The sequence below is a fragment of the Aptenodytes patagonicus genome, chromosome 1 (genome assembly GCF_965638725.1).
Source record: "Aptenodytes patagonicus chromosome 1, bAptPat1.pri.cur, whole genome shotgun sequence".
In the NCBI taxonomy this organism is placed as follows: Eukaryota; Metazoa; Chordata; class Aves; order Sphenisciformes; family Spheniscidae; genus Aptenodytes; species Aptenodytes patagonicus.
Genome location: NC_134949.1, coordinates 127,169,944 through 127,189,518, shown reverse-complemented (window position 1 = coordinate 127,189,518; position 19,575 = coordinate 127,169,944). Strand labels below are relative to the sequence as shown.

At 45.3% G+C, this 19,575-nt stretch overlaps 1 protein-coding gene across 7 annotated transcripts in view; it reads right to left on the bottom strand.

The window, feature by feature from the left end:
- Window positions 1–11,593: 11,593 nt before the first annotated feature.
- The window catches only part of PKNOX1 (PBX/knotted 1 homeobox 1), a 49,603-nt gene continuing 41,621 nt past the window's right edge, over window positions 11,594–19,575 (bottom strand). For all 7 annotated transcript variants that reach the window (XM_076354768.1, XM_076354760.1, XM_076354787.1 and 4 more), the window contains 2 exons: window positions 18,507–18,679; window positions 11,594–17,527 (listed from right to left, as the gene is read on the bottom strand). In XM_076354768.1, the coding sequence (XP_076210883.1) occupies window positions 17,316–17,527; window positions 18,507–18,679 (385 nt within the window). In that variant the 3' untranslated portion in view covers window positions 11,594–17,315. The remainder of the gene's footprint in view (window positions 17,528–18,506; window positions 18,680–19,575) is intronic.

Below are 19,575 nucleotides of genomic sequence, written 5' to 3'. Positions count from 1 at the left end.
CTGGAGCCAGCCTCACCGAAGCGCTCCCAAGGCCCCTGGCCCCTGCCCCCAGGGGCTGCTCCCAGCAGGCACATCCAATGGTGGCATTGCCCTGGCCAGGGATGTCGGCGTTGCATCTGCTGTAGTTCGCCACAGGCTGTGACCCTGAGGATGCAAACGTGCCCCACAGCATGCACCAGGGCAGGGCGCTGCCCCACCGACACCCCCAGGTGCTGGGATGGGCATACGGGGTGGTGAGAGGGACCGGCTGCTGCTATTCTGCCCGCCACGTCTCTGGGGTGGAAAAGGCCTCAGCAAGCAGGGGAGGATATCTACATATCCTCCAGAGGAATCTACATATCTACCAGAGGAATAGGCATTTTCAGGCTTAAGGAGCTGTGAGCGGGCAGGGGGAGGAGGGTGAGGGCCAGGCAGCATCCCGTCCCACTGCCCTGAGCGCAGTGCCCAGCTCCGGTGCAGGAGACGGACCCTGGTCCTGCAGCACCAGCCCACGCTCTTCTCCCACCTCCTGCTCTGAGCTCTGAGGGGGGGTGTGTGTGTGCATGGGGGTGTGTGTGCTCCTGAAACCCTTGCTGCTCTCCACAGTACCATCTGCTGCAAGACATACCTGCTCTTCATCCCGTTGCTCTGCAGCGTTGGGGGGCACATTTCCAACAAGCTCATCAGTACATCAGGCTAAGACGTTTTCACACTAGGGAGCAAATGGTCCCAGGGGAACTCGGGCTGCCTGCGCCAGTCAGGGCATGTGGGTTATGCCCGCACGTGAAACCCATGCAAACCTCCTCCGCTGGGACACGTGGCCTTGGCTCCCTGCAGCTTAATCCAGAGGAAAACAGCCTAAAGTGCTTTAAACGGTGTGTGTCAAGCGTGCGGCGTGGGAGGGCTGCCCTGCCCCGGGAAGCTACAGGGAGACAGGGATAAAACAGGTGCACCAAGAAGGTCCATGCCCACCTCCGACTCCTGAGGGGGAGCATCGCAGCTCCGGAGCTGGCTACCCTCCACCTGTACTGCCTCCCTAGAGCTTTGAAATCATTTTGCTTTCCTTCTGGACACCGGCATCTGTGCCCCCAGCAGCCTGCAAAGCGCAGGGGGATGCTGACTCTTCAGAAACCCTGTCTGAAGTCTGCAAAGAGGGGCACAGGGAGAGATGACAGACTTGCAGACAGCTGGGAGATGGCAGATTAGTCTGCGGTCAGACAGACTAAACCAACACCACCAGCAAGATAAGCATCTTGCTGGCCCTGCCCAGCCACCTTTTGTGCTACAGAGGCTTCCCCGCCTCCCCTGTCTCCCCCCACCAGTGTTTCATCATGGAGCCACCACCGGCAGCACATAAATAGAGGGTCTGGGCAAGCTGCGGGGCAAAGACCGGAGACACCGCTCAGAGTCCTGCACCGCGCCCCGGTGCCCATCCCGCCTGGCCGGCCACCCTGCAGGTAACCGGTGCCGCGCAGTGCCTTGCAGCATGGCTGTGGCTGGGACCCGTGGGGACCTGGCATGGGGCAGGAGGGGAGTGCCTCGGCCAGCCTGCAGCCTGGTTTTCCAAAACTAAGGGGGAGGTTGAACATTTTCACCAGGAAAAGTGGCCTGGCTTGAGCAGGAGGCTGTTCCCGCTGCAGCTGCCTGATGACAAACTCGATGTTGTGGTTTTGCTGGAAATCGGATCTGTTGAAGAAGCACGACTTCATTGCTAGGTGGGGTCAGAGGTTTCGGCGGTGAATGGGACTGTTGGGCTTGGACAGAGGTTCGGGTGTGCAAAACCTTTGACTTAAAGGTGTCTGACAGCGGTGCCCTTCTCTGTCTGTGTGTGAAGCCCGGAGGAACCGGGCAGCTGAAGTCGGGAGCAGCCGGGAGGGAGCTCTCGGTGTGGGGCTGCAGAAGGGCGATCCTCACCGAGCAGCAGCCTTTCCACGGGGAGCAGGTCTGGGCTCCGTGCTGCTCAGCACAGCGATCAGTCCGCTGGGAACGATGATAAAGTAACCAGTAGATTAAAATGTGTGAATGAGACGAAGGGGCAGAACAGTAACTTACAGCAAGGATGAAGCAGTTACCAGTAACTGAAACAAGCCAGAGTTTGCTTTAAAAACAGGAAAGCTTTAAAGTCTTTCTTTTTTCAAATTGGAGACAGATGGAGTTCATGCTTTCAAGTTTTTTCTTTATCGTTATGCAATTTGGAAATATTTCTCTTTAAAGAAATGTTAAGAAGTAATTGCAAGTAGTTGCATGTCTGCAAGAGTAGGAAATTGGGGCTATCAAATGCACAGCATAAAGGTAACAATATAATTGTAATCAAAGGTGGCACTGGGGCCACGGGAGAAGAGACCCAACCTAGAAGGACCCAGTGCAGGAGGGAAGCAAGTGTATTTAACACAGCTGGATGTAAGGTCACTCAGACAGGGGGAAAGGATCCAAAAGTGCGGGCTGCACTTAAGGAAACGTTGCGTCTTGAAAAGTTGGCAGTCCGAAAAAAGAGTCCTCAGCCTTAAAACAGAGAAGGGAGTCAGCATGAGCTGCCAGTCAGTGCTGTGCATCCTAGGAGGTGTAAGTGGAGGAGGAGGGAGCAGGCACAAGGAGGGGATTTCATGCCCGTGAACAGCTCTCCGCTTGAAAACGAGCTGGCTGAAAAACTGAGGAAGGCAAAGAGCGGAGTCACACAGGAGTGCCCAACGTCGGAAACATCTTCCTTATGAAGCAAAGGCTTCACAAGTTGAAACAAAGATGAGGTGACCCCCTTGGCTTCCCGTAAGGGAGTGAGGTGGCTGGAAAAGGCAGGCAGCGAGCTGCCAGGTGGCGAGCGGCACAGTGTGAGGTGCTGGGAGAAGCAGGGTCCCAACCGCAGTAGTAGCCGCAGCACGAGCCACCAAAGCAGACAGTGGGCTTCTTTGAGCCCTTCATGTGTCCATGCCTGAATGCCTCCCAGGAACAATTAGTCACTGAAATGTAAATTATTAGCATCAATATAGGGGTGAGCAAGTGCCATTTGCTGGCCAGGGCAGCCGTGCCAAAGCTCAGTGTGTGCTGCAACATGGACTTTGCTAACCCAGTTGCAGCCATCTGAACAGCTGGTGGGTGGAGGACACCTTGGTCGGGCCAGGATGAGCTTTTGGGCACAAGACCTTTTGTTTTAGAGCAAACCACCCTGGTCCCAGCAAGCTGTAGATGACCAACACTACGGCTAATGGGCATGTCGGGGAGAGGTGGCTGCATCCCACTCGCTTTGAACCTTGGGGGGGTCCAGACCTTGGGGTTTTGGTGTGCCCATGCCCAGCGTGACGCCTGCGCCTATCTCCCCCTTTCTCTACCCAGAAGCATGACTCTCGCCAGTGCCCTTCGCCTGTCGCTCGCCTGCCTCCTGCTCTGTGGTGCAGCCCCGAAACCCACGTGCGACCCCAGTGCCTGCACCCCATGCCCCGAGAAGGATGTGGAGGAGCCGACCACCGGCACTGCTGGGGGCTGCTGCCCCCCCTGTCCCCCACCCTGCGCCTGCCCCCCCTACCTGGAGAGCGACTGCGAGATGCAAGGCTTCGCCAGCGGCCACGTCCCCTCTGGCCGCTCCTTCTACATCGACTTTGCCCGCAAGCTGTGCACCTGCCACCCTGGTGGGGACATCATCTGCACCCCACTGTGCCCCCCCCTGCCCCCCACCTGCCAGGCCGCGGGCAGCCCTGTGGCCGACGGCTGCCCCCGCTGCGTCTGCTATGACGAGGAGGAGATGGCGGTGCCCGCTGGCACCATCACCGCCCGGGGCGCCCAGATTTGCACCTGCCCCCCCCAGGGGGGCCAGCTGCAGTGCAGCGGCGGTGAGAGTGAGGAGTGAACCTGTCCTCTCTGCCGGCCGAGGGCAGGAGGACAGGGGAGCCTCTCTGGCAGCAGGAAGCTTTCTGCACCTTGGGGCAACCTCACTGAAAATTGTTAAATGCTTCAAACTGTCCTAGAGGACTTGGCGATGGATACGGCTGTGCCACGGAGCGCCGGAGAGATGCCACATTGTATGTCATTTATACGCCAGGGCAAAGCGTCTATAGCGGGTGAGCTTTCTTTGTTGTAAGGTTTGTTCCATGGCGGTGGGCTATGAGAGGTTAGATTGCTGCTAGCATGTAACTGAAACAATGCAGTTATTTATTTATTTGTAAGATGATTGTGCTTTTGTATGTGTTTATGTTTATATAATATAGTCTGTTTATATAACTCACTAGATAAACTTCCTCCCGGGAGCCAGGTTTTCGCTTCCTGTAATTCCATCAAATTCAAAGTGGTGGGACCAAAATCAGAAGATTGGCTGACGTCCCCCTCTCCAGGCTTTTTTTGAGGTTGGGGGAGGAGGTGGGCTAGCACATGGCTGTGTTCTTAGGAGGGAGCAAACCCCTCTCGTGCCTCCATCCTCTGGAGCAAAGCTATGAAGACCCACGTAAAGGATGCTGGCAGTCAAGGGTCGATCCTTCACAGCCACCTTGATGAAGCAGTTACCCAGGGCTGAACCCCGTTGTCAGTCCCTGCTGCGTCCTGTTTCAGCAGGAATACCCCAAATTTTGTGTCAGTGACTGTGTCCTCCTCACTCCTGCTCTCCCCTTACCACTGCTGGAGACAGATATAGGATGTGGCAGAACTGCATCTTCTGAATGCTTTGACGTATATAGATATATAGATACATACATATATATATATATGTAGGGAGACTGTAATAAAAAACATGGCTTCATCACAGTAACAACTGTTAATTTTGTTCCTTCAAGGGGTTGAGCAAAATCCATTTTACCAATAAACTTTTGAAAACTGTACTGATGAGCACACATATGCTTTCCTCGTGCGTTAGCTGGTGTTACTCGGGCCAGGCAAGCCTCTTTCCAGCCACCTTGGCCCCGGGTATACCTGGAAACCTTAAACGTGCCCCCTGGCTTCTTTTCATATTCCTCTTTACTGCTCTGTCTGATGCCGTTTGACTGCAAAAAACCAGCGAGCAGATGAGATTCAGATGAAGGGTTAGAAGAAAAGTTGGAGGAAGCAGGCGAATTTGCTTTTCAAGATGAAACGACGGTCCCCGTCAATTGGCACTGTCAGAGGCTGACTCTGCACTGCGCTCTGGTGAGCCTCGGCCAGAGACGTGAGAGCTCAGCACGTCTGAAAAACCGCTGCACCTCAAAGCTGGGCCTGGGGAATAAGGGCATCTGAGTGGTCGCACTGTCCCCCTCCACACCGCCACCCCACCGATGGCCCTCGGCTGGTAGCTGCAGGGTGGGAGCGGGCTGGGACCCCCAACCCGGACTTTTCCCGAGGCTGGAGGGCTCTTGGGGACTAACAGGGCCACGCGGCCTTGCACCGGGCAGTTTGAGAGCACATGAAGGGGATGTGCTGGGGACATAAGGGGACGTGTTTTGTGTGGAGCCGGGGCAGCCAGGATACCTCCTTGCCCCAGTCCTCCACTGGCTGCTGCAGGGACAGGGAAGCAAGAGAGCGGGAGAGGAGAAGGACGCCTTTAATGGGGAAAACATGCCCCCCCAGGTGCCCAGCCTGTGCCTGGCAAGCTCCCCGTCCCATCCCCGCTGGCGGGATGACCCTTGTGGCCATCACCCGCCCCGCAGAGCCCACATGCTCGGCAGTTTCGCCTCCTGCCTGTGTGATTTGCAGAAAACCGCAGTAAACCTGACGGCTGGTCTGGGTGAGGAAGAGAGCTCACTGCAAACCGAGACGTGACGTGGCCTCGCAAAAGCCACCACGCGCTCCCGCTCAAGGTGGAAAGCCACAGGAGGCACCAAGTCGAGTCATCTTCGGGCAGTCAGCAATTTCTGCAGTGCTTGCTTTGCAGTTCAGAGTTGAGAAGCTCGTCGCTTGCGACAAGTAACAAGGTTAGGAAACAACACCTCTTACTTTCCCCCGGTTTCCTGAGGTAGGTGTTACTAGAGAAGGTAGACGGTGACTCTGGATGTAAACTGACATTGAGCCTGCGATAGTGAACACTCAGATCTTCCACCAGGGATTTTATTGCAGCTGAGCCGTGGGGAGGGGGTCAGAAACCGCCCTCCCCGAGCAGGGAGGGTGCCCATGCCTCCATGTGCTCCGGGTCCAGCCGGCTGCCAGGGCTCCCCAGCCCCAGCACAAGCTGAGCCCCCGGCCTCACGCGCGTCCCTGCCCTGTTCCCAGAGGACGTGTTTCTGTCACAGGGAAAGGGGTTTTACCCAGCGTCCCTTACCCCTCTGCTCTTCTCCATTTGGTTGAAAAAATCTCTTAGTTTTTAGAAAGGTTAAAGCTCACCGTCACCTCACAGACCAGACACCAGCATGAATGAAGCAGGGAGAAAGCAGCTCCCATCTCACCTGTTGTGGGGTGGGGGAAAACAGCACCTACGCCAACCATACGCGACATCTGAGCATCCCGTGCTGCTGTTGAAGTCAACAGCGCAAGAAATCCCTCCCATTGTAGGTTTTAATTACATGCTGTCCCGGTATTTCCAAATAGCTGAATAAATTCACATCCTGTATATGCTTGCAGGGCGTGAGTATTTTAGTCCACGAGGTTAGCTCTCTTTTGCATCTGCCAAGCATTTAAGGAAATCAGAATGGGTTTGCAAGCGTAGTGACTGGTTTTGCAAGCGTAGCGATTGTTCAGAGGGACTCAGGAGTGATTTGGGCAGGCTCCTTGTCGCCTGGGGAGGGTGGTGGTCGGCTGAGGCTGTTTATTCTTTGTCACACGTCTTACCTGTCCCACCGCTTCTCCCCCTTGCGTGACTGATAACCTTTGAACAGGAGAGAATGACCGACAGACAGCAATCCCTGAATAATATTGGTTTTGTGTGAATGCTCTTTATACAGGGTCAGCATAGGAACAATGAGGAGTTACTCTTCAAACATCTGTGCAAAAAGTCCCCGCCGGCTCCTTTGCAAGCCGCCCGCTGGAGGCGGTGAACAGTTTCTTTGCTCTGCCACCATCTCTGATTTGAGGATAGCTTGCATCTCCAGCCTCTGCCTGGATGTCTCGCAGGATCTGTCTACATTGCATCACATTGAAATAAGCAGCTGCATTATGTTTCTTCTTCCATGAACTGCACCAGCACAGGGAGAAAAGAAAAGGAAAAAAAAACCCTGTTCAAAGATGACGCACCGCTCAGTTGTCAGAATTTATTCACTGAAATTTAACACCTTGGTTTTTAGCATGCTTTATTTGAACGGGTGTTGTCCTGGACTCTCCAATATTAATCACCCGTGTGCATGTCTACATTTTGGACACAATATTGCTGGTTATTGTTATTTATATTTTGCCAGGTCAGATTTTCCCCGTGGTCTGGACATCGGCATAGTTTTGTGGCTTCCCATTTGCATGTCGCTGTAACTTCGCATCACAGCCAGGCGCGTGTTTGCAGGTAAGGAGCCGTACCTGTTTCTTAAGTGCAAAGCAGTATATACTCTTGTGCATCCCTAAACTAGCCCTGAAAATTGAGTCAAAAGCTGAAATTTGCAACTCCTAAAAAGAACTCACTTTACATACAGCGCAATCAAGTCTGGGGGAGTTGGTTTGTGTTATTCGGTGTCCCATAACTTTGTGAAGGATCGTTACTGCTGCTTAGTTATTTGTGGAACTGGCGGGGGCCTTTCTTCATTGTATTAATGATTTAATCATTGATTTAAATAGAACCATGTTTTGGGCATCAGTCCTTTTAACATGCCCTCTCAGTCCCTGCCTCACGAGGCTGTAAAATACTAGGGCAAAATATTCATGAGTGAAAGCCCATTAGGAGGTGTCCTTTCAGCACAGCTATACCCAGGGCCAAGGAGTTAAAGCGTTTGCCCAAGTACTCCTCCTTTCCCGACACCCTGCCAGAAGTGAATTCCTTCTGGGTGGTTCACCAAGCTGCTTTAGCATCCCTGCTGCTCCGCTCCCCCAGCCTGCGTCTGTAAAGCCCGGCTTTAGGGGGATGGCTAGCTGCCATTTTGTCTGGGTATTATGCTCCTAAATTATGAGAAACCCTGATCCTGTGGCAGGTTTTGCACTCGTAATTTCCGATCAGGATGAGAGCAATGTGAGAGAGGGTTCCTAGAGGATCCCCTCATTTAACTAAACCGTACCACTCAGTATTGGCTAATGGACTGACGACATCTCCCCCAGAAATACTTTTTCTTTAAAATTTGGGGGCAGGGAGAGAGGTAAAATTTGACACTATCTTTTGAATGTGTTCCTTACAGGAAATTTTAGGCATATACAGTTGCCCTGACATGCCTGCTGGCGTGGCAATGGTGCAAGCATGCTAACCAGCAAACGGCACAAACTCGCACACACAAATGTGATCGGGTCAACAGAAAAAGAAAAACTATGAAGTAAAAGTTGACCTACACCAGGATATTGAGCGGAAGCAGATTCTTTAAACGCAACTTCTTCCCATATCCCTTTGGTTCAATATCACAGTGAAAAATCATGGAGGTATTTTAGAAGAAACTGCAAACGATATTGCAGGGTAGTAAGAGAAGTCCCGATCGCTAGATGTTCTCTGCGTTACAGATAACAGCCTCTCCTTCTTCCACGTGGGTGGGCAGGGGGGAACAAAAAAAATGTAGATTTGGCATTTATAACAGATGTCTTCTGGGAAGAGCAGAGGAGCTGACACTTGGGTTATCTTAGCCAAAATTAGAGAACAGCAAGCAAGGGGCTGCACAAGAAGAGGGAGTTACTGGTCAGGAGTTTCAGGGCAAACTCAGTATATGCACACTTGATGCAGGATATATTTTGCTTCTGAAATTTAAAACGGAAATGGATGTTTCTGACCATTTATTAAGTGCAAGTTCTTTAAATTAAGGATTTGCATGATTTAATAGGGAGGGGTTTTGCATGTTTCTCCAAGATGTGCATATTTGGTGATGCAGAGTATTAAAATATGCATTTCTATGCCTAAGACCTTTTACTGGAGCAAACACAAACATTATAGAAAAGCATGTACGTGACAAAAATGACACACATTCATTTGGGAAAATAACGTACAAATTGTTTTAGGCCTAAAGTGATTTAGCTTTAACATTGTGCATCTACGCTAAGGACAGCTTATTTTTAGTTATCGTTCCAATACTGCATTCGTAGTAGCCTCCACAACTCAGTCCTGTAAAGTTGTTGGGCTTTTTCTAGCAAAGCTGGCTTTGAATCTTGGAGTGATTTGCGGAGTCATTATTCAACACTATTCACAGCTGAAAAGCTCAAGAGACACAGAAAAAGCCTAGGGCATGTAATCAAGGATTAACTGGTGCCAGCTTTCAAGGAAAGGGAGGGGGGAGAAAAAAAAAAAAACCCACCACGAACAGGAATACAAAAACGGTTGTTTGAAAGCAGAATGAAGAATCTTGGAGGAAAATTATTATTTCTGTAGCTGCTTGAAGCGTCACTGCGTTTACAAGTGAGTCAGGAGTAGCGTTTCCCCCAGCATCTGAAAAGCTGAAAAGGCAGCGCAGGTATTGTCTAACAAATGCCAACCCAGTTCCTCAAAATCTCCGAGTTTCATTTGGTGAATTTTCCAAGAGCTTTCAGGTCTCAATCCAGCTATCGTACCGAGTTAAGAAAGTTAATCAGAATCAGCTGTCAAAAAACAAACAGACCACCCCCCCCCCACCACCCCACCCCCCCCTTGTTCCAATATAAAAATACAGTGAGACACCAGTAACAGAAATGCTCGCGCTCTCTCCCCCCTTCCTGGCCTTAATTTGGATCTCACCCACGGAACCGTATATACTCCTAAATATCTTAGAAAAATCAGCACCTGTGCAGTAATTGATTTTGCTTATGTCATCACACATATAATTAAGTCCCCTCGTCTTTTCTGTGTGCTAGCCTCTGCTGAAAGCAAGCGGCCTAAATCTGCAAGACCAAACAAGGCTATAAACGGAGCTACGCAGAAGTGCATAGTAAACATATTTTGATGAACGTTTAGACATTCAGGAGAGTCTCTGCGGTGTGTAGCTCGTAGAGAAAGGCTGCGGGGGGTGGGGTGGGGCACAGCAAAAATGGCATAAGTCAATCACTAGCTTTTTAAGTATGAGCTGCATATTTTTCACAACTATTAAAAAAAAAAAATCTAGGTTTAAAAATGCTTGGATCTTAACAAAAATGTCTCTAAATTAAATTTTATTACCGCATCCACATTTAGTATATGCATCAGTTTAGGACTCGGCGATCAACTTAACAAAAAGCGTGCTAGGAATAAGGGTCAGGAGTAGGTCCAAGGGCCTAATCGCCTGCCTTGTGCTAGTAGTGACACAGAAGTCCAAAGACCAACAGAGATGACAAATATCCACAGGAGATTTTCCCTGATTACTTCATAAACTCTAGATCACATCTTAGTTGCATGAGGAAGACCAACCAAAGCTGACCTATGAAGGTCACATTGCTTTCGGATTTTAGTAGGGTATCTAAACAGTGGTTTGTGATGTCATTTTGGTTTTTAAATACACCACAGGCTTAATCCTGCATACCTTGGATACTTGCATGACATACACTCTGAACTTGCATGAATTTAAATATGGATTTTGAATAAATAATGCAGCACCTACTATGCGTCCCAGCCTTATCTGTTACTTTTTGCAGCATCCTCATTTTACACTGCCCGTGGAGTTTATTTTCCCTCGTTTTAGCATTGAGGATATTGCCCTGGTTTTCTACAAAGAGGGGTATTTAGAAACAGCCCTAAGCTGCATACTGAAGGATTACTGCTTTGTAAACAGGTGCTCCACAAAAGCAAACAGGCTCACCAGTTGCTTATGACTATGCCGGTAACTCCTGTAATGCCTTCTTGAAGAAGGGGATTCATCTTTCAGGGGAATTTGAAACCGACGGACTAGGAATACACTATACTGGACATAATTTAGGTGAAATAATCTGCTTTACAGGCTTTTTTGGTTGGTTGGTTAGTTTTTTATTCTCTTCAGATTAAGGAAAAAATTGCTCCCTGGCAGCAGTGGAGTTAAAACTACTTCCAACGGTATCACCAGGAGTTATTCTCAGGCGCTCTTTTAATGTCAGACAAAGAAATGACCAAATACCCCCGTGTCTAGAACACATACTACTCCGTTAATCACAGATTAACCCTTTAAAAGCAAAATACGATTCAAAATCCTTGGGGACGTATTCTGGCGTAAGTAAAAAAAGCTGTAAAAATCTGGCACGGCATCAGGAGGCTGTACCAGCCCTAGCCAGCACAGCCACGCGCAGGACCCCTTCAGCCAGGTGTACTGGGCTCCGGGCTGTACTGTTTGGGGATCACACCTGGACGTCACCGTGCCAGATGCCGGGGAACGAAGAGTAGGAATAAATCATGCTTCAGTGCTGAGCAGAAGTACACCTTACCTTCAGAGCAGCCAGGTCTGTCTCCATCTTTGCTGAGTAAGACTCATACACACTGGATGAAACGAGTTTGAGCTTCTTGCTAGAGAGGAATCGCTGCCTTGTAATAAAAAGGCTGCTCACTCCCTGAAGATTTCTGATCTAGTAGAACAAGGTAATATTTTACAAATGCGTTGCATTTGTATCTGCTATCTGGCTAAACACGTTAACACACGGGACTCGCACAAGGGGAAGTCTTTTCAAGTAAGTCGCTACCATATATGCTTGGAACCATTATTGGAAGTTTGATGTCCATGCCATTTTAATTAACAATTTTGAAACAACAACAAAAAAAAACCCCAAAGTCACACACATTATGGACCATTTACCTGCTAATTCTTTCTTTCATCGAAGCTGCTCCTGCATGACAAAAGCGTAATAAAAATCCCCACACTGGTAAAAACTAGTAAACGTTTTTCTTCATTTGCATAAAAAAAGAAAACTCAAACAAATAAAAAGGCCAAGGATTGTCCCTGGCCAAGAACTGGTTAACTAGTTTGAAACTATGCTCGAGATTTCTTGAAAACATAACTCGTCTTTCAGCCAAACGATACTGCTAATGTTAAAGTAATGCGAATGCTTTGCTTTAAAAATGTGCTTTTTCAGCTCACAGAGAACAGTAGTGTAAAAATAAACCACCCATGAAGCATATTCTGATTTTTAATTTTATCCCTTGATAGATCAGTTGCTTCAAAATCCCTTAACAACCAAGGCAAAAAAAAAAAAAGTCACAGGGTTCACATTTTAAAGATTGTCGATAGTATGGACCAAATGTTGCTAACCCATGGAGAGATTTATGGGCGACTTCTGTCACGACCTGAAAACGCTGGATTCTATTAACATGAAGTCAGTATCTTTATAGTAGCCTACAAGGTTGGTAAGGCATTTCACTGCTTTCTCGCACCTTGCTTTTCTCTGGCAAAAGCAGCTGTGATCAGTCAGCAGGTCCTAAAGAACTACGTCACAGAAAAGGAAACAGATTTTATATTTCCAGGTGACAAGAATGAACAAATAACATGATTTGGGCAATCACTTAAAAGCACATTAGTGCCAATTTCACTACACTTTACACTGGATGATCAAGTTACTTTAGGACTTGAAAATTAAACAACCCAAAACCTGTTTGAAGGAGGTTAGCAAGCCAAGGATGGTGAGGGGGAAGGAATCCACACTGTGTTTGAGTTTGGCAGAACCAACCTACTTTACTCTTCAGCCACACCGAACAGCAAAGTGCATTCAGCACGAGGCTGATGATTTGATCGTTTGCACACTACAATTTAAACCTGCATTTTCATGGATATGCTCTGTTTTTAGGAGGTGGTGCGAGTTTGAATTTATTATTAGAAAACCAAAACATTTCACTTAATTGTTTAACACGCGAGATTTTCATGAGGGAATGAAGGTTAGTTACATTTCCAACAGGATTTCAAAACTACATTTTGCCTATTCAACTCTGAAAACTAAGCTGAATATAAGGCTGAAAGGTTTAAAAGACTAATCAAAGTAACAGAAGTCAGAAAGACAATAACAATACAGCACCTAAAAATGGGCAATTCACACATTTTTGACATTTGTGTCTTGCATAGACAAATACTTATTCATTTTTTTCTCCCAAGACGACTCAGCTTCAGAAAATAAGTCTTAAATCAACTTGAATTACAATTAAATGCATGTGTTCCAACTCTTCAAAATACCAGGGTGTTTCGGTTTTTTGTTTGTTTGTTTTAAGTGCTACAAGTCTAACGGTTTTATGAAACTATAATCCCTTGGAAAGGCTTTGTTTCATCCTTTGGGCTGTCAAGTTCATAAAGTCAGGAAGCTGAGCTGCCTTCTAATTCTTTTTCCATGTGATTAGAGAAACAAATAGATATACTATTCATGCATTACATCTTTGTGGCCCTACTCCACTAGAATATCGATAAACCTGAAGCTACTTTTAAAGCACAGGAACTGGGAACTCTAATTCCTCAGTGTAGGTCTGCCTTCCGGCCGTATTTTGAACATCAAAATGGTCTGTGGCGCACACCAGGTCAACACACGTTCCTGCCCTTCTAAGCCCTTCGTCCATACCCTGGTTTCCACTGGAAGAAAACCTAGGTATGCAGGCACGATGAAGTTGGAGGGCTCCACAGAAGTTCCTAATAGTGATCAGGGACCAGAACAAGGAACCAATTCTCTTGCAGGTAAATGCAGCCTGACATGCAGCCTTACGGAGTTTCCCTGAGGTCAGCAGGACTCCACTTTGACCCAATATCCACATCTAGGAAACCCTCTGCAGAGCCAGAGCCATGCCTGTCGATTCCAAATGTTTTCCAACAAGATTATTTCTTTGGAACAGTCATTTAAAAATATATCCTGATCAATTTGGAATTGATTCGCTAAAACGCAATGTTTCTAAAGTTAAAGAACAACAGGAAGCTGCATTGCCTGTTACAGAAATCTTGGAAAAATTGGACTGAGAACCCTGTTTTGGGTTAATGATCTAGATTACGTTAAAAAAAATTAAAAGCTTCAATAAGCATAATTGCAGAAGAATTACACTGATTTTAAAAACAAATTAGTTCTATTGCATATGAACATGACTTTAATTGGGGGCGGGGGAAATGATACATGGGTTTAAAGTTAGGTCCCCTATAAAGACTTTTAACTACTGTAAACATGTACCTTTCCTGAATAGTGATGCTTTGCTTAAACCAGCAATCTTTATTACACAGCAAAAAAGGATGCTTTTTTTATTTTATTTTTTTTTTTTTTAAATTGTGAAAAGAACAAGCACTTCTGTGCAGTTCATACCCACTACAGAATTCTCACTGAATTAAAAGACAAGGTTTGAGTTCTGTATGTTAAGCGATACCTTTGACTACACTGGTAAAGCCTTTTCAGTTTTAGGAATCCACGTCCTTATGTTTTTATGTTTCTAATTTGACAGCAAAACTATTCCACATTCCCCCTTTCACAGTAAATTCTGTCAATTTCACTTTCCAGGTATTGATAAACTAGCTGAAGACAAGGTCGCAAATGTTTCAGAATAAAGCTTCAGCTGCATGTAAGGTGAGGGGAATAAGAAAGCTAACCAGATAACGGTTTCTTTCCGAAAAATAAGCTTTCAGAAGTTTGCAAAACCTGATGCCTGGTTGTTTCCAATTGAGTTCCAAGTGGCACATAAACTACATATTCCTGAACCCTCTTCCAGCCAGCTGTATAGATGTTTTAATACCCTCTCTCTTTTTAAGATCTCAGTTCTCACAGTTTTGAAGTGTGGGCAAACGCCCATTGCCACATTATCTCCAAACCACAGAAGTTTTTTTTGCCCATTTTGGTTTACCCTTCCCTTCACTGCTGGCTACTTTGCTACCCTAACAGATCTGCCGGCTGAGCTGCTTCCTAGACTACCTCAAAGCAGGCTGGGGAAAGCTCTGCTGGTAGATCTGAGGCAGCAACAACTGGTCAGGGAGGGAAAGGGGATCGTGAGAAATGGCCTGTTCCTCCAGCATAGGTTGATTTGGAAAAGCACGTATTTGTCCGTAGGCCTGTACGCACTGAGAAGTACACTATTCATCTGCCTACGTGCTAGAAGTACAAAGATTAATGCACTATTAAATATGAACAAGGGTAGCTGAATAAAAACCCCAAACAAACCAACAAATATAACCTACTATATAATGGAAACTGTGGGGGTGATGAAGCACTTACGGAGTTAAATCAAAAACAACTAAAAAGAAAACTACAGAATCTGTCTCTCGGTTCTAGTCATCTCAGGTATCCTTTGTAGGAGCAGCAGGTTGAATGTTTCCAAAGGAGCATGATTTGTACATGATGTCAGTCTTTTTAAATGTTTTGGGGTCAAACTGGATTTGACAATAGCCTTTGAGACAGTTATGCTATGTCAAAGCTTTCCTAATTAGATCTTTCATTATTAATTTACTGTGCTCTTTAACAAACATTGCACATCAGTGGCAAAGCAGAGAAGTTAGAAGAAAACAAAGTCTTTAGATTACCACTCCAGCTGGCGTAGATCACTACAGCATTTGAACTAGGAAGCAAGATCCTCAGCCAGGAATAAGCAAGAGCCATAGCAGAAACATCACTTGTGCCAAGTAAAACCCAACGCCAATTCTTCAAAATAGCTACTAGTCATTGAAAACTAGTATTATTCGCCACGTATGTATGCCAATGCTACTGACATTTCTCTCTGAAGTTTCTCTTCATACCAACTTATACTTGCCTTGGAAGACAATCTTTAAAGACCAGCTTCCAACCATTTAAGCACATCAAAAAGTACATGTGCTAATCCTACTGAAATCAATGCGACCTAAGCGCATGCCTAAGTGTTTTGTGAAGCAGAAATTAAGTATTCAATTAAATATTTGCATCTGTCAAAGGGCTTTGTTCAAATACAGTGTCTAAAGATTCTAAAAGCTATCATCTTTTTCCCTGTCACGTTAGAACTGAACTAGATTTGGTCTAAATCAGAAGGGAGTTCTGGCTTTGATCTAACCCAACATTGTGACAAATGGACGGGGGGAAAAGAGGACATTGATCTTACTGTGAGACTCTTGGAGTCTGTTATTTGTACTTAACAACGGGAAATACAAAGTTCAAAAGTAAGTGTTTATGGATAGACAGACACAGACTCCAAACTCTGGGGAAAAAAAAGAAATGAACTGTTACCACAAAAAAAAAGTGTTTTCATGACTAGCTCTTAGTTTTTAAATGACACACAAGGATTTTCTACTCTAATAAAGCCTGCTGTATATTCTGGTAGATTTGAAAATCAAATCTTCAGATTTGAAGAAATTTTATAAAAATCCGTAAGTTATATTTCTTTTTGTATTAGGGGAAAATATTTCAAATGCAATAAAATAGCAGAGTGATAGCAGAATTCATGACTGTATAGTAGGCAACTTTTCATTTTTCAGATTCAGTTGTACAAACTATAAACTGTTAAATTTCTCTAATAACTGGAAAAGTTGTGGGTATTTGAATTTACTTACCTGAATACTCATTTAGCAAATATCTTCAGATACAAGTCTAGATACAGAGTTAATGTAATTTGAATATTAGTTTACACATAATATAAATCAATGTTTGACAATATCAAAATCCCATCAAACAGTGGGCCCTTCTTATGCTATTATCAAATATAGTATATCACTGTGGGACAGCTGAGAATCATAGAATGCTAGCGTAGGCTTGTTTATTAAATTTGGTCAGTTTTCAGACCTTCCAAATAGGAATACTAACCATTTATTTTTCCCCTCTGGAAATTCTTTTTTTTTTTTTTTCCTCCTGCTTAATACAGTCGTCATCCCAATTCCTAGTGAATTTATAAAAATATTTTTTATCCAATAACCCCGGCAAGGTAAAAATAGGAGTTTTTATAGCAAATGATAAACAGGCTCACGGACTATGAGAGAAACTAAACTTATTTAAATTGCCATACATTCGCTACTGAATCACACATCAACATTTTCTTTTTATGTGTGTTGCTGTCCACCTCAGACTAGCAGTTTTTAAGGTGCAGAAGCATCTTTCAAATATATGCATCCAACTTAATGATCAAGTTCCACACACTAGTGTCACATGCTTTAAATTTACATCACCTGCCCATCAAGAGCTGTGTTAAATAACAGCACTAATTGAAACTGCATAATTCTTTAGAAATTGCAGCACTTCCAATTCATAGAACAAAGGGGTGCTTATGTGGTTCTTTATATTACTAGATACAATTTTCTGAAATAAGAAAAGGAAAAGAAATGAAAAAACACATTTGAAAGAAGTTGCTGCACCTGCAAAAACACTCTTTAAGCTTACTATGTAATACAAAAAAGTGCACCCTTCTATATCTACATATAAAACATATTAGAAATAAAACTTGTGTAAAATGTTTGCTGTGCAAACTATAAAAACAGTCAGTCAGTCCGTCCATTCTTTTTCCTAAACATTTTGTCACACTCTCTTGCTTCCTACTGCAGAGAATCGCTGTTATCCAAGACCAGCCCACTGATATTTGTTGTTGAGAGATCTCCTCCATCATCTTCACCGCTGTCTACAGACTCATCCTCACTTTGCCCTGCCATCATAACTTGCTGAACAGCCAAAGTAGCACCATCGGATGACAAAGACTGGAGACTGTCTACATTCATGTTGACTGGAGCTGTAATTGTTACAACAGCACCTGGAGAAGCACAATCGTAGTACTTTAGCATCTTTCTTGGTTTCTAATTTTAAGTAACATATTTATATATAACAGAGTTTGTTTCTAATCAACAGGAAGAAAACCTAAGGAACTAAATTAAAATAAAAGCTTTATAGATTGTCAAACACTTAAATGTCAGGAAATGCCAGAATTAAGCTGGCCAGGAATCTTAAACTTAGGTGTGTTATGGACACCCATTACAGCAATTCTCCAATCAAGTCATCACAAGACCATTTCTGCGAAGTATTCCAGCTTAATGCATTGCAAAAAAAAGGGAGTGTTCACAGAGATTCAAAGCGACTTAAAAGGGATAAAGCTGTTGTCAGATCCAGCGGAGGCTGAGGGAAAAGTTGCTACAAACTGGAAAGGAATAAAGCAGCAGGACAGAAAGGATGGTCCTGAGATTAAAGCAGTTATTTATCTTTCTTAAATTGAGTCTGTTTGGTTGATCTGATGCTAAGGAAGTTACTTCAGTCAAAGTCTTTGGAGGCTCTATTACATTTCTCTGCTTCTCAATGTTCAACTTGACACACGAGGCATACATAGAATTGCAGATGCTCAGTCCCTCTAGCAATAGTGAAAGGAATGTGAACAGGATGGGGAGTCACGAAACTGAAATTGCAGACCAATACTGCTAATCAAACAGAATGCTACTGATGTGCATACACAGTATACTGAGAGAACTTAGTTGTACATCTAACCTTTGTTCTGTTGTTTCGTAACTTTTGAAACAAAAGCATCAGTCTCTCAACATAAATTCCAATAGAATACACCCCCGAAACACAGAACATTTTTAAAGAGGGAAAAATTGACCCATTTCTGTTATGTTTTTCCAGATTAAAAACACATTTACAGTGAAATATCAAGAAGTTCCCTCTCCCCAAAGGCATCAAACCCTTCATTTCTCTGTTACAGAGAAATTAACTTTATAATCTGTGGTTTAGCCGGTTCTCCTTACCATCTGACATCGTGAGCTCGTTAGATTGCTGCTGAGCAACTCCTGAGGCAATGGAGTCAGGCCAGAACCTCTGAACTGGTCGGTTCTGAGCTGTTTTCTTCTTTGTTTTTGGAGTTTCAGAACAACTGGAATCCAGCATCGGCTGAAGAATTCGCCTTCTAGCATTGATAAACCTAAACACAATCAAAGGCAACAAGTACTTATGACCAGTTGGCTGTAAATTCTCTCTCAGATTCACAAAGTATGCAGTGGGGGAAAAAATTAGGACTATGAAATCTCTCTACCAGCTTGGCATGACATTCTTTTTAATGTGTAAAGCTGCTCCTAGAACACTGGCATCCTTTGATTTTGGGAAACTAGCTAAGAAAGTACTTCTATCATTTTGCTGCTAGCAGCATTTTTTCCCCCACCTCAGAAGGGGAAATTCTCCAGACAGCATGACAGATGTACATTTCAAGATCTTATTAAAAACTAAGCACCAGAAAACTTGCTGACAGCACAGCTCAGAAAGCCGATACTCCTCTCATTAGGGTTCACCTAAAATCTAGTCCCTGTCTAACCTAGTTTGTTTGGTCTGGTTTCATTTACTTCCTTAAGCTCCCGCATTACTTATTTTATAGGCTCGCTGGCTTTCCAAGGTCTGGTTCCTGATCGAGGAGACAACAGCAAACACATTTTTCAGATCTTTCCCAGTTCCTTTTTGCTCCCTGATTTTCACTTTTTTACTTCAGCATGCTAATTGCTGCCCTTCCCCTTTCTGCTAGTGAACAAGAAAATACTTAAGCCATGTCTCACGTAGCTACCAGCAGTTAACTGAATCAATTTCAATGTAGCTAGCTGTGGCAAGGACCTGTGACTGAGGGTAGCATCCCTTGCTACATCTGACAAAACACATCCAGGACCCATCTTTACCTGCAATGGAAGGAAGTAGGGTGCAGCTGGCAGGTCCACATGGTGTAATGCAATGCTTTGCAGAGACATTAGTTGGATCCCAGTACCACAGAGCTCCGTTACTACCGTGTCACACAGGCATAGTTACACTGTTCCGCTTTTGGAACCAGTGTACTGC